At 43.1% G+C, this 15,872-nt stretch overlaps 2 protein-coding genes across 2 annotated transcripts; one reads left to right on the forward strand and one right to left on the reverse strand.

Moving 5' to 3' along the window:
• Positions 1-3,160: 3,160 nt before the first annotated feature.
• LOC308301069 (general transcription factor IIF subunit 2-like) lies at positions 3,161-3,874 on the forward strand (the record flags this gene model as incomplete). The annotated part of the gene is made up of 1 exon (XM_080744967.1): positions 3,161-3,874. The coding sequence occupies one exon, from the start codon at positions 3,161-3,163 to the stop codon at positions 3,872-3,874; it is 714 nt and encodes a 237-aa protein (XP_080601093.1).
• A 2,277-nt stretch (positions 3,875-6,151) lies between these two features.
• On the reverse strand, positions 6,152-10,567 carry cep57l1 (centrosomal protein 57, like 1; the record flags this gene model as incomplete). Its single annotated transcript, XM_080744968.1, has 11 exons — positions 10,452-10,567; positions 9,878-10,049; positions 9,278-9,460; positions 8,924-9,045; positions 8,502-8,618; positions 8,337-8,414; positions 8,153-8,248; positions 7,970-8,053; positions 7,338-7,600; positions 7,067-7,211; positions 6,152-6,346 (listed from the first exon to the last, which is right to left on the reverse strand). Exons 1-11 carry the CDS (start codon positions 10,470-10,472, stop codon positions 6,152-6,154), a joined length of 1,476 nt encoding a protein of 491 aa, XP_080601094.1. The 5' UTR covers positions 10,473-10,567.
• Positions 10,568-15,872: the final 5,305 nt, after the last annotated feature.

Raw genomic sequence — 15,872 nt, forward strand, 5'->3', positions numbered from 1 at the left:
GCATATTTACAAAGCTGTATCATCTTTTTCTCAGTTGCAGAAAAAGTCAATTTGAAGCTTTATTATAAATCTTTTGCCGAAAATAACAGATTTTCAAGTGGAAAAATACACTGCATTGTGATGTGGATTTCACTTTTAAAGCATCTTCTGTTATTGTGTTCTGCTGTGGTGATATCCATTTCTGATTTACTTGGCTCATTTCCTTTTTTCTATGTAGTACTATCACTCAACAGGATAGTGATACTAAAGAGAAAACAGAGTCCAGATTATCTGTCATGGCAACAGGCAAACATCCAGGACCCTGATCTTAATGTCATCATATTGGCAATAGTGTCATAATTAAAGAGCATAAAGCAGGGGTCTTCAACGTTTTCAGGCCAAGGACCCCTTAGTTGAGAGAGAGATGAAGCTGGGACCCCCACAACCTCCATATAGTTTCATTGTTTGACAGCACAATCATCAGTGTATTTTGGATTCATGTCAATTTGTGTTTTCAGATATTTAACCAGTTGAACCGTCAGTACTTATTAAACTTGACGAAAATAGCCGATTTATAAGCTCACGAGGCGGTGTGAGCTTGTAGATCTGCTATTTTTGTCTAAAGTTCTTAGAATATGGACACTAGGGTTCAAGTGGTTAATATAGCCTAAAAAGGAGAAAATAACTTTCTATCACTCAATGATATGGAGGACCCCCTGTAGTAACTCTGAGGACCCCCTAGGGGTCCCGGACCCCCTGTTGAAGACCCATGGCATAAAGAATTGTTATGTGGCCACCAACCATTCTTTACTGTGTTGTGCGCACATGGACGGTCGGCTCAATACAGAAGAATGTCCCCGCTAAGCTGCTCTCCAACAGGATACATGGTAAGTTCCCAAGGTCACAGCAAGTCCTGCTTATGTAGCAAAAAAAATAGTGGTTCCAGAGGAAGTGTGTGTGTGTGTGTGTGTGTGTGTGTGTGTGTGTGCGCGCGCGTGTGTATACACACACTCCCCTCAAGTATGATGCTGTTGGCTGTATATGTATACTACATTCTTGAATGAGGTGTGTGTGTGTGTTTGTGTTGACTATTATTTCTTTCAGTTCAGTCAGTGGCCTTGAGTTCACAACGGGCACGGTTTCCCAGAAACAGAAAAGGGGAATTTCAGAAAAGGCTTTTTAGACAACCACAAAATCACCCTCTCTCCTTCCCTCTTTCCATTAAAAACAATCTACCACTCTCTATTTAGCCTCTGTCCTGTTGACAGTTAAAGTTGTTGATGGACTGCATCGTTGTCCTATTTTTAGTCTTATGTGCCCTCAACTAAATATTGCGGTCAGCCTGACTGATAATCTACATTGCCTTTCAAATAAATCAAATATGACACAGTACAATCGGAACATAAGTTGATCAATTTGTGAAACTATTCGTAGAAATAGGAAATCCTACAATGCAATTCAATACCCACACAGCACAAAAGGGACCCAGAGTGACATGCCTGGCATACACTCAGAAATGACCAGGCTTCTCCCTGAACACCACAGCTGTTCACTGTCACAGGGAGAGCTGGAGACAATGTTGGAAATCAGACTGGGTTGTTGGGAATGGAGTGGTTCAGGACAGAAGAGGCGTGTGTGTGGGAGGAGGGTGAAGGTGAAGTGCATGTGTGTGTGTGGGGGGGGGGGGTTACTTGACTTACCAGAGCTAACCTGATTGCTGCGTCCAGCCACGCTCTGTAATCTAATATAGGGGGGACAAAGCAATGGATTCAGTCTCTCATACACTACCTTAGTTCATTCACCTTGTGTGTTAGACCATGCAGTGAGAGGTGAGTCACTGTGAAAATACCAGAGCCAAGCAATGTTTGCCAGATAGTAAAGTGATACAGTGTATGTCCAGAGTAATAATGACACTCAGCTGGTGTTTTCTCCCATGATGCAGAATGTTGTGTGGTGTGGATATACATAGATACAAGTCGATACTTCTACATTCCCCTTTTGGTTCAACATGATTTGACCACACACAGCTGTAGAGCTCTTAACTTTGCACGTTATTTATTTTCTGTCGTGTCACAAGGGTTTCTTGTATATTGTAATGTGACACGATGGGATAAATAGTAAATTGTGCAGTTATATAGCGCCTTTATCCAAGGCGCTTTACAGAGATTACATTCACCCATTGACACACACATTCATACACCGATGGCGGAGGAAACCACGCAAGGCACAAACCTCCTCACCGGGAGCAACTAGGGGTTCAGAGTCTTGCTCAAGGACTCTGACACTCTGGGGGAGCCTGGGATCGAACTGGGAACCCTCCGTGTTCTCTACCCCTGAGCCAAGATGCCAGTAGGGGCAGTTCCTACTGGCATCAAGAAAGTGGATGGAGGGGCGCCCGCTGGCCTACTACTTGTCCAGGCGCATACCACATACTAGGCTATGATGCCTATTGGCGTCTGTTGCGAAGGCTCTCAATTGCTCTCACGTCATACGGGCAGTTGACAGTTTGCTATGGTTACTCATTGAAGTTGAATCTCCATATATGGAGATGACCTACGCATCACACAAAGTCTGACCTCACCAGCCCATACTTGGGCATGGACGACTTATATCTCCATATACGGAGATGGCCATATATGGAGATACGATGACATCACAGAGTCCACAGCTGATGATGTGGCGTGATGTCATACAATACACAAACGAGCCCTATATAAAGGGGCAATTCTCACCAGGGAGGGAAGCATTCCTCGACTCAGCCCTTATGGCCAGGATCACCGAAGCCTATATATAGCTTATCATCACCTCCAACCATCTCAAGATACTCAGCTAGTTCTCCCAGCAAGACTTCAGAGCCTCTCATACGATTCAAGGCATCTCGGTTAAGTTCTTACCGGACACCACTGCGGCGGGTCCTAACCCTAGAAACCAGTCCCTTTGGAGTAGCAATTTTACATGCTGGTTCGATTCCCGATCCGGACGACCGTTGCCACGTGTCATTCTCCAGCTCTCTCCCCATTTCAAAGTGTGTTCAAAACACACACCATATATGAAGATCTCCGAACTCTCCCAAGTTGGCGTCATCGATGACTTAAGACTGACATCATAGATACTTTACTTTTAAAGTGTGTGTGACTTGTCTCCTCTGTAGAATGAGACTTAACCTCTGGACATTTGAGAAATGTCAGAGAAATTAGATGTTGATTTAACTGCTGTTTCCAAAAGGAAACCTGTTGTATGGCTTGTAAAGGTGCCAAAATATTTGGCTCAACAATGGGCAAAGGTGCCAGGGAGAGGTGAGGTCGGGAAGATCAGAATGGTTAAGAACCAAGGAAAAGCAGATATGTCTTTCACTTTGACCGACGAGCTGCCTCTAGTTAATGGCACAGGAAGCACCTCAATGTCTGCACCTCGTGAGCATCCATTCACCATGCGGTCGGTGGGAGATCAGACATTGGCTGTCTTCACTGAGACTTCCTCCGATAGAATTGCTTTGGAGGGAGTGGTGTTGCAGAGAGCAGAATGCAGACCAGCCGTCAATGAGAACTACATGAGGATACAACTTGAAGAGGACTTTAGGCCTGTGAGGCTATCTCTGCAGTTGGACAAAGCTGTCACCAACAACTACAAACCTGTTGCCAACCACGCCTACAATCGTGAATATGACAAGAAGAAAAAGGAAGAGGGTAAACGAGCCAGGGCTGACAAGCAGCAGGTGTTGGACATGTTGTTCTCTGCTTTTGAGAAGCACCAATACTACAACATCAAAGACCTGGTGGACATCACCAAGCAGCCTGTGAACTACTTGAAGGAAATCCTCCATGAAATATGCATCTACAATATGAAGGGAACGTACAAAAACACATGGGAGCTCAGGCAAGAGTACAAACATTAAAATGGGCTGTAGGCTGTGGTTGTTGTTTTGTTAAGTGTTAAATAGCTCTATATTCCCATGGCAACAAAGTGTTTGTTCGGGTAACGGGTCAAATTCCCTAGATAGATCTTCAGGTCGGGATACCAATTTGATCCAATCAGGAGAACTCATACAGGACACAGAATAAACAAGTGAAGTTAGAAGTGCTGAGAGAGAGAAATGGAGCAGACAGTTGAAAGTTGGAACTGGGACACTATAAAAATGAAGCTGATAAATCATTTTTGAAGCGGTGAAAGCCGCTTCCAAGGAGTGGCTTTGTCTGTCCCGTACATGTTTTTTTGAGGATTCCCATAGATTCCTAAGGAGTGACCTTGTCTGTCCCGTACATGTCCCGTGCATGCAGAATTGAGAATTGGTCAAGCTTCACATGGCAATTTGACCCTCCAGACAAAATCAATCATTCATTCAGAATCCATAAAAATATAGAACTAAAGAAAGCACATAGAAAGTATAGATCTAGAACACAGAATGAATAGATCTAGAACATAGATGTCATAGCTCTAGAACACATAGAATAAAAATTCACTTCGAACCGAGGTTTGATTTTTTTGCCCCTGCAGGGCAATCAGACTAAGTACTTATCTAGGTCTTTATTCCATAGATAACCTTTCTAGATAAACCTTTTTCTGCCGTGCTACTCTTCCCACAGTTTTGCTGAATTAATTTTCCCAATTATGGAGATGACTGACAGACCACATGAGACTGACACAGTATGTCCATATATGGCCATTCAAAGATAATGGCTTGATATTGATGTCAGGGATCTCCATATATGGGCATAAAAGGGACATGGACTGACAAAGATCTCCATATATGGCCATTCATTTATTAGTGAATTAATTTTCCCCACTGACTTGAATGGGGAAAATTCAAATGTAAGATTTGCGAGTGTGACTCGCATCAGGGCCACCACACTTGCCATTTCCCATTGCATCTTTCTAGTTTGTTCTTGTTCTCTACAACAAATGTCACTGTCACAGAAAAATATTACATTAGAACGTCAAACAGGGTCGTTTTAACATTCCATACTGTTTTCATAATTGGCTTAAAATATTTGTGGTAGGTCGCATTTCATAAATGCAACATCCATCAATGAACCCCAAATTGGAATGGCAAGACAAGGCTAGTGTCAAAGTCACCCAAAGGTATTATTTACAAAGTACATTTAAAAACAACCAAAGTGCTGTAAAACATTGTAAAATTGGTGGGTAGACGTCACAAACGTAACATGCCCATACATGGATAAAATGCTTAAAAATTAGAACGATACAGTTGGAGATTGCAAGTGAGGTTACCCTGACGCGAGTTACACTTGCAAATGAATTCCGTCAATTTTCCCCATTCAAGTCAATAAATGAATGGCCATATATGGAGATCTGTCAGTCCTTGTCACTTTCATGCCCATATAGAGATCCCTGATCATCAATATTAAGCCCATATCGTGGAATGCCCATATATGGACAGTCTCGTGTGGTCTGTTCAGCCATCTATGATGTCACTAATCTCCATATTTTGGAAAAGTTAAATTTGTAATAAAGTCAATGGAGAAAATTAATCCATGAATACATGTGTTTGCTGTGCAGCCTGTAGTTATGCCTGTGTCTTCCCCACTGATATGAGTAAATGTGCGTTCTCTGGTTGTCTTCATTACCTTCTATTGCCACCTAGTGGTTGACATAATAAAACAAACTCTTGACAATTGACATGCTCTTGTCTTACATTTCACTCAGCAGCAGTAAAAATGGGCAATCGCCATATGCGATGAATTTAATTTTGTGTAGAGCCAAAGAAACAAAAACATGTAAAAATAACATTTATATTTCACAAAAAATATTAAAAATAGAATCCATTATTCAAGCAAACCAGCGATTCTCATTTCAGAGTCCCATACAGCAAGCAAATTCATTTTCAAAACATTGCACAGCCAAGACAGTCAAAGGTTAACCACCATACCTACAGTAACAAAAGACTGTTTGTTTGTGCATGCAGGTGTTCAATTAATGACTCATCCTCTTGGTCAGCAGATTGCATCCTTGGCACACAATTAAGGCTTTGGGATTAATCCCCAAAGCCTCTCTGTATTCAGATATAAAAGAAGAATTGCCTGTTCCCTGAGACCCTTTGTTGTTCAGTGAGAGAGGAAAGGAAACAGAATGGGGGGAACATAGGGAGTCTTTTGTAGCTTCAACCAGTGTTGGGATAAAAGCCTGCGCACACAGAGGGGTCCTTCAAAAGCGCCTACGTCTCCCAGGAAAGGTCATACTGTTTCAGCCTGCTGTTGAACTGCTGAGTCTCTCTGAGAAGCTGCAGGTTACTGGGTGTCGCCCTGCCCCTCTTTTCCTGGCGCTTCGCCCTAACAGGAGACAGGAGAGGTGCTCTGATGTCACTCGCCTTCTTGGTACCGTCTTGGGTTTTCTGCGTCAGTTTTTGGACCTGCGAAAATATAGATGATGAAAAGGGGGTAAACATTTTTTGGAAATATACAGGGGTTAACACTAAGGTCTCATTGACACGTGCCCATCGGGCAAGTACAGGTCATGTTCTACTTGCCCAAAGGTCAAGCCCACTTGATCGAAAAGTAAATAATTCATTATAAAATGATAGGTAAAATTTGAATTACTGTTCCTTTTAACACGTTTTTAATTTCTGGGGCTGTGCGATAAAAAATGTCATACCTCAATTTATATCCAAACACCTAGATAACTATTAGCTATGATTGACATGGGTTCACACTTGTTATTTTATATTTTTAAGTGTAGCAACAGTGAAAACAGCACATTATAGCTAAACAATGCTCTTATTTTACATTCCCCAGACCAGAAGACAGAGTGCTGTGGCCACGTTCAGGTGTTTAGACAGATATGTCGTGTTGTGTTTATAGACAGTTGTGTCCCCTCTCAAATGAGCATTTGCCCGGTTGGGCAACCTGAAAGCAAACCTGCCCGAGAGTTTTATTTATTTACATGCTGGGGCGGGGGCAGGTGGGCAAGCCTTAGTGTCAATGCCTGATATACACTACAGGTTTGGGCATACTGTATGTCTTGGCTGTAATTAAAAACTTATATTCTCTTCATGCAATAAACTAATTAAAGCCATCACTAATACTTATCGCAGGAACGTTTTCTGAGGAACACTGAATAGAAATCTGCATACTGTCTGCTGGTGTTTGCGGAGCTTTGTGATCTGAGCAGACTTCTCCTCCATCTTCTTGACCAAAGCCTCCAGCTCTCTCTCCAGGTCCTCTCTGTGCACGCGTTGATCTGTCACGTCTATCTGACTCACTAATTCCTGGTGCTCGCTACACACACACACACACACACACACACATACAGTATAGTCTGTACAGGGATGTGACCAGCAGCAAAAACAACCACCTCATCATAGAAATGAATTATTTCAAATTATTTCTACAAGACATACTCACAAGCTCATCTGTCCTAGCTCGTCTTGCAGGGCCAAGAGCAGGTCGGACAGACAGCTCAGGGACTGAGCTGCTTGTTCAGTCCCAGGTGCAGGTTCGTGAGGGGCGGAGGTGGAGGCAGACAGGGCCTTGCGGAGGCTTTTCTTGGCTCCGAAGCCAGACCTGCGCATAGACTGCACTTGCTCACACAACTGGGGCTGGTGGTGCTTCATCATGTGGAGGATGCTCTGCAGGTTGGCGTGGACCGAATGGCTCGGACTCGTTGACTACACGATCGGTGGAAAGATAAGAGAAAGCTTAGAGAATGTGACAAATATCACTCTCCCCCCGCCAAACTCAAGCCAATTGTATTCGTATAGACTCTCGACAATGCCGGAAACACAGCAGGGGATTTCAAACCCACAGAGTTTGCGGTGATTGGGAGGCACTTTACCACTCTGCCACCCGAGAGATTGCAAGTATTATAGTATAGTATTGCAAGTAGAAGTAGTATTGGCTTCAACAAAGCCGGAAACATAGCAGGGGATTCAAACCCACAGAGTCTGCGGTGATGGGCAAGCACTTTACCACTGTGCCACCCGAGAGATTGCAAGTATTATAGTATAGTATTGCAAGTAGAAGTAGTATTGGCTCACCGTTCCAGCGACAAAGGGCATTCGGTTCCCTTTGGTGTAACTCGGTGATGGTGGTGGTCCTTGCCTTCTAGTGGAACTTGGAGTCTGGGGTAGGAGATGGCTGTTATTTTCACTGCTACACCCAAACAATAATCTTGGACTGTTAATTATCTGTTCTTTCAAAACAGAGGTGGACTAACATACCCTTGAGGCCGCTGTTGGTTTTTTCTTCTTGGGCGTGAGCTCAGTATCATCCGGACACAGTTGCAGGTTAAGGTTAACGTTCAACTCCTTCTGCAGCTGAGAACACACAACACTAGTGTCAAGAGTAGAGCCTCAGCGTTTGTGCTGATCTGAGTGTTCATACTGTATGTGTAGATGCGCTAACCTCATCTGCTTTCCCCTGCAGGAGCTTACGCTCGTGCTCTTCCTTCAGAAGTCTCTCCTCCAGAACAGCTATCTTCCTCTAAAAAAGAACAGAACTCACTTTTGATTTCAATGTCTCCAAATATATCACACGCTTGGGTTATTCTCATCTGCGCTCTCATGTTACCTCTGCCGAAGCCTGAGTTTCGTTAAGTCTCAGGCATTGCTTTTCGAGGTTCTCCAGCTTCTCACTTTGTGTTTGAATATCGGAGCTGGTTAGCAGTCGCTGCCTCTGAAGTGACGCCTTGCATGAGGATGGGGTTGGTCATAATAAGAAGAGATATACAGACAGAGGGCTTATTAACAAGGTTGGTTGCTCACCGACACTCAAAACAATGTCTTGATAACATTGCAGGTTGTGTGTGACGGAGATGTTGCTTAATAAATATTTTAAAACATTTATATGATATCAATAATTTAGTCTCAAGTCATAGCAGTCATACCGCACCGCTTCGCACAGCGACACCGCAGCAACACAGCAGCGCTCTGGAGAAAAAGGTCTATAGTAAGATTTGTGGTGAATTCTGGCTTTGCAGTGCAATGATTCACCTGTTTCTCTGCTAGGGCATTCTTGTCTTTTTCAGCCTTCTCCACCATCTTCTTCATGTAGTCCAACTGCTTCTCAAGGACCTGACAGCGAGCCTCTGCAGACTGCAGCTGAGAGTCTAGCTCTGAACACACACACCCATAAAGAGTATATAGATCAAAGAATCAACCAGTTTACACATAACACATGAATCTAAAGACATATTTGGCATTATGTCTTCAGAAGCAAAAACTCAAAATATTATATTTATCTGCAGAGAATACATTTTGTACACATTCATCCAGACAATGACAAAAATCTCTCTCTAAAAATAAATTTATACAATTCTATCAAATAACCCACATTCTGGATGTTACCTTTCTTGCCGGAGTTGTCCGTCTCAGGCGAGGGAGCTTCCTTCTGTGTAGTGGTAGAGGCAGCGCCGTGCTCATAATTACGAGCAGCCAGCGAGAACGTATTGGCGTTCATTTCTGCTTGTTTCCTCTCCAACTCCAATCGCCGAATCTTCTCTTGAAGCGTCTTCAGTGCCTCAATGACGGCTGATGATGAGTAAAACAACGCCAGATGAAGACAACCCTGCTCATTATAATAGCTATTTAGTATGAGAGTATTAGGAATTATAGGACCACAATGGAAACAAGCCTTCGGGGCTTTTTGTGTTTTTTTAGCATCATTATATAACTGTAACTGTGTACTTTTTGCAAACTGTTAATAAAGTATTACGGTAAATCAATCAAACAAACCTGCACTGCTAGACATGTGTAGAGCAATATAACATGGAGGTTGTCAGCTATTGGTATGAACAAAGTTTCTTTTCTGATCCAGTTTGATTTTACATTAGCCAATGATTGAGTGTGTGAGTCACTCTCTGTGACTCACTCGCTCAATAATTATTTGCTTCAACTTAGAATATCAGCCATTCTAGGGCTAGGTTTTACATAAACTATAAACCATACCTTTACTGTCAAGATCAGTTGAAGTTTGCGAGACCCTTGGACTGGGCCACTGTTGGCTCATGATGATGGAAGGGGACACAGGGGCTTCCTCTTCATTTGATGTTAATGTAATCCTGTTGGGCGGATCGTAGTAACTCCCAATGTAACTGTCCTTAGAGGGTGAGTCTAAAATCTGCAAGTAGAATTAGAAGAAGAAGAACAGAAGGTGCAGTTAGTGAGATTTTGAGCTTTTTTGTTTGTTAGAAAAGGTTAAAGTTTTATATTGTGGTAGTAATCATAGCCACAGTGTACGGGTCTCCCTGGCTGTCTCTACAACAGGAAATAAAATCTCAGGTTTCATTAAATTAGGAGACTAGCCACTAGCTAGTCAGTAGTCTGTAGTGCAACGTTCAAAACAAGAAACGGTGGCCCCAAATTCCAGCTGCCTACAAGCCAAACTAACATATTCTTCTTGTCTCTTAATACGGATGATTTTACAACACATAACAGTTTAACATGGAAAAGTGGAACAAAAACATATGACAATCTATTAGGAGAGAGAAGCAGAGGTTAAACATGATCTTATCGGCTTTACCTTATCTTGGTAGGTCTCCATAGTGCACAGCGGACTGCACACTTAACAAAACGATCGAAACAGTATATCTCAAGTCTCCGAGTTTCGTTAAGATCGACGATGTCTTTGGTTTGTTTTTGTTTTCACTTGCAAGCGTATTTTCAACAGTTTATTTTTCTGTTGCTTGGCCGCGTCATTGCCTTGTCCTCACTCTTTGAATTTCCCTCTCCCTCTTGTTCTTTACCGCTCACTGGTTCCTGGTTCCGCCTGTGCACCGTCTCCTCCAGTCCTCACCACCAGGGGGCGTGAAGAGCCTAAATGAATTATGTCTGGAAGTGTTTTGTGATATTGTGTTTACAGTAGATACTGGTTAGGCTACTACCTACTAGGTACATGTTGTGTATTTAAAATTACGCAGTAATTAAGTATAATACATATTTAGTATCTGTACTTTACTTTACTATGTAGTTTTAGATACTTGATGTGACTTTGCATTAGGCTATTGAAGTAAAGGCCTACTCTAGGCCTATGTAAAAAGTGAAAAGATATATTTGTACTTTTTACTCCACAGCATTTCTAGGGAGGGAAAACAATATATAATAAATTAAAAACCGAGCAATCTTCGTTCCTACTGTCACGGTCTCACCATCGAAAGTATAAGGTCTCTCGGGTACAAACGGCCAAAATGAGTTTTCTCAGAAGGGTGGCAGGTAGGGTGAGAAGTTCAATTCTGCACCTTCACTTGGAAAGGATTCAGCTTAGGTGGTTCGGGCATCTATACGGATGCCTCCCGAGCGCCTTCCTAGGAAGGTCCTCGATGCACGTCCCACTGTCTGGGAGGAGACCCCGTGGCAGACCAAAGACCAGATGGAAGGATATCTCCACACTGGCCTTATGCACTGGCCTGGGAATGCCTCGGTAAACTCCCGGAAGGAGTGGAGGAAGTTGCTCAGGATAGGGAACTGTGGAAATCCCAATTGGAATTTACCCCCCCGACCCGATTCCGGATAAGTGGTTGAAGATGGATGGATGGATGGATAACTTAAGCCCCATTTCAAATATAGTGGAAAATAGCAGATCTACAAGCCCATTACAAAGGACCCCAATGGAAACAACCTACTGTATTGACTGTATAAGCTTTTTGGGGTTTGAAATCCTCTTAGCAGACCTTGACCTTGTATTGAACTGTACTTTTCCTGTGCTTTTTTCTGTTGTTGTTGCAAACTGCTAATAAAGTATTCAATCAATCAATCAATCAATAGTGTTGTTTTTTGTGAGATTGTAAATCCTCTATTTCGATATTTTCTGAGCAGTGCTCGCTCCAACATCTGGCTTTGTCCGGGCTCTGAATCCTGGCCTACATCAGGCCTAGCCTGACACTTCAGTCCGCACATCACCCCCCCCTGCTGGTGGGTGGTTTGTAGTGTGGACTGAAGCTGCACACATTTTAATCTATTTCGAAAGCGCCCAAAGAGCGGGCGCATTGAATGGGCCAATCAGGGTTGTATGCTTGGGGCACGTGTGGCTGCTCCGGTCCCAGCCCCCTCCAAACAGAGCTCGCTCGTGGACTCTGATTGGTGTCCTCTGCCCACGTGAGAGTCTAGTGGACTCTGATTGGTCCGTGAAAACTGTCATGGCGGAGTCAGACTTGACTCGTATTATTTTAATAAACTATGAAATAGTGCCGTTTCTTCACGTTTTAATACCATTTTGCACTAACGTAAACATGCAGACATATAATATGTTATGAGAAATAACGTATTTTTGCAATGTCACGCCACGTCGCCGTCGCGCGCGTGTGTGTGTGTGTGTGTGTGCAGTGTGTGTGTGTGTGTGTGTGACGTCAATAGGCTTTAGCCCCCCCCCCGCCGAAATAGATTGTCTGCCCGGAATTTCAGACTCTCTCCCCCCACGTAGTGTGGTGTGAGATGTCTGGCGCAGTCAGGCAACATCAGGCCTACTACATCTTGGGATGGCACAAAGCACGAAATGGAATGAAATGAACTCAGAAATAGCACCACTCACTTATTGTGATGTCTTTGAAAATTATACGTTTCAATAAAGCCAAGCACATGTATTATAAAAGGAAATGTAAGTAGGCTACTTTTAAAAGTAAGTACTTTTAAAAGACAAATTAGACTAAAACTTTCACTTGTAGAAGTTCACTGGGAGTATTTGACTCAAGTAGGCCTACTGGGTCGAGTATTAGTAGCCTTCTTTGTCCAACATTGTCTGTATGTATAATAATATGGAATAATACATCACACCTGCTCTAGACGTCAGAATCAGTGGAATCTACTGGTTTGGCATTTTGGCAACCATTCCAACCAACCTGATTGAAGCCATTTAATTGAGACCAATAACGTTATCAATTAAGTTGTTTGTCAATAAAAACAACCAGCCAAGCTATGTTGTACCATGTACTGAATGGAAAAAAGAAAATAGCCTAATAATAATATCCTACATGCACTGCATCTCTCTCTCTCTCTCTCTCTCTCTCTCTCTCTCTCTCTCTCTCTCTCTCTTTGATTGATTGATTGAAGACTTTATTAGAAGTTTGCATAGGAAAAGGTACAGTTTCATGACGGTACAGTTCACTGGTACAAGGTCTACTAAAAGGAGATCCATGAAAAGACGAGAAGACTAAGCTTATTTCCACTGGAAACCATTGAAGTATCTCATATAACATTGAATGACAGACAAATAGAACACAGTATATGCAGTAGATATGTCTCTATCTCTCTCTGTCTGTCTGTCTGTCTGTCTGTCTGTCTGTCTGTCTGTCTGTCTGTCTCTGACTGTCTCTCCTCTGTGTGTGTGTGTGTGTGTGTGTGTGTGTGTGTGTGTGTGTGTGTGTGTAAACGTATGTTTTCTCCTGCCAATAAAGCTCCTTTGAATTGAATTGAATTGTGTGTGTGTGTGTGTGTGTGTGTGTGTGTGTGTGTGTGTGTGTGTGTGTGTGTGTGTGTGTGTGTGTGTGTGTGTGTGTGTGTGTGTCTCTCTCTCTCTCTCTCTCTCTCTCTCTCTCTCTCTCTCTCTCTCTCTCTCTCTGATTTCAGACAAACAGCGAAATGCGCGACGGGAGGTGTAGTTTTTAAGGGCTCGATATGAAGCCCACTTATGTTGTGAAGGGATTTTCGGAAGAATCCAGATCCCATGAATCCTTCCACTGGGCGCGTTGCCACGCCCCGAAGAACACCCATTCGTCGATGTCGGCATAGAACCGCCCCCCATGTCTCGTGAACATTGTCATTGGGTATTCGTCCTGCCAATCAAATGTTTTACCACAAGTTGTTGCCTCCTATCATCACTGCCCAGGGACGAGTTCCGAGGCTAGACGTCCTATTCCCGAAGACCTGCTGCAAAGAATGTGGTTTAAAGTGAGTATTTCATTATGTCACTCTTTGATTTTTACCTGTCGTGAAAGGTTTTTATTTGGGGTTTTTATTATTTTATTCGCAGCAGTGGTCCCTTCTCTTTACGGTGTCTTTCACAACCAGCCTGAAAGCCTTGAGACGAGACTGGGAGAGAAACAAGGAGAGAGAGAGAGAGATTGAATGGAGCATTTGGGTTTAAGTGTGCAGGCAGGCTTAGCAGCACATTTGTATTTTTATTTTTTAATCACACAGCTGTGCTTATAGCCTCGTTGAAGGAGTGTACACCAGTCCATTTTATGCTCTTTAATGCATTGCATGCTCATGCAGAATGCAGAAAGGTCATAATTAGCTTCAATTTAATTGCACTGGTAAATGAATTGTTAGATTTTTTTCCTTCTTCTACAAGTTGTTTATTGCACACCAAAAATGTGAACTAAAATCGTACTGTATCTTTTTGAGAATCAATCATTTTTCGCCCAGATATCCAAATCAGATCCCCAAAATTCTTGCAGTGTCATGTCAGGACATGCTGAAATGCATGAGACACACGCACGCGCAGCCACGCACGCACGCACGCACTCAATATAACATCCAGTGATGTCATTACGTGCGCATCCCGCATCAAAAACTCATTCAAGTCACCCAGGGACTCATTCATGTCATGGTCCTGGGGTCCCGGGGATGCGCCTCCATTGGAGTCCATGTTAAAATAATTTACTGCGTCGCGGTAAAAGAAAAAAAAAAATGTCCACAGACACCACCATTGTTCATGGGTGAAAGCATCCTACTTTACCCTACGTTAACACAAATAAAATCCACTTAGAAAGTCTTAAACAGGCGATAGAAATGTCAATGTTTTGATTCCACCGATGTCCAACGCCATTTTGCGCGCGGAAACTTTATAGTGAGGACTCATAAAACTTTTCTGGGACCCATTTGAATGACCACCTGTGGGTCCCGGGACCCATTACATTGAAAACCTAGTAACATCACTGAACATCGTATTGAGAATCTATTATTCGACATAGTAAGAATAAGAAAGATGCTCTAATAATTGAGAAATGTTTTGAGTAGAATGTAATTGTTTGGGAACATTCATTGCAGGCTATGTATGTGTTTGGGAACATTAATTTCTGGCTATTTATTTATTTATTTATTTATTTATTGACTTTTTAGCCCAGCACAAGAAATCACAAGAATTAGGCCTACAGCAGAGATGGATGCACAGGACCAGGAACCCTTGGGGAGTTGGGACGGCCTGGGAAGCCGTGATGCGAGCTCCAGAGAAGCAGCCATGGAGCACATCCGCCAGGACGTGATGAGGAGAGTGGAGGACATCCGTCCCATACCAGCCTCGGCCCCCTCGTCCCCTGCGGCGTCAAGCCCCGCCAACAGCGATCTGAATGACATCTTGGCTCGCCTCCTCATGCTCTCCAAGCGGTGTCCCTTTGAGGACGTCAGGGAGCGCTTCGTGTGGCTTCTGCAAGCTGTCCAGGTAGGCCATCCTTTAGAACAGGGGTTCAGGCCGGAACCCCCAAAATAATCATATTTTAACTGGGGACCCCCACCACCCTGACGAGCACTTAGAGTTGAGGCATTACATTTTGTATAACACGGTTCTATTGTGAAAATAGCAGATCTACATGATCTAATAGCAAATTCACATGCTCACGTTGTGAGCATGTAGATCTGCTATTTTCTCTATGTCTATGACCTTAAACTGTATGTTGGTTGGTTTACTGTTGAGTGAGAAAACAATGTTGCACACTAATTTAAATATCTTTGGACCCCCCAAAATAATTTGGGGACCCCTGTTGAGAACCACTGCTTTAGAACAGGGGTCCCCAAACATAGACACAGAAAGCTAGACGCCTCCTCCGGCTCTGGGGTGTCTGTATTGCGGACAGGTGGGAAAGCTTCCGTGTGTCACAGAAACGGAAGTTCGGTAGGCCCCGAGAAGAAGAAAGAATTATGCTTCAGATTGTTTGAATTGAAAATACATTTTGATATACTTATTATTATTATTTTTTTCTTCTTTCCATATTGGTCCCCCAGGCAGCCCCAT

The sequence above is a fragment of the Nannobrachium achirus genome, assembly GCF_963921795.1.
Source record: "Nannobrachium achirus genome assembly, chromosome: 16".
Lineage (NCBI taxonomy): Eukaryota > Metazoa > Chordata > Actinopteri > Myctophiformes > Myctophidae > Nannobrachium > Nannobrachium achirus.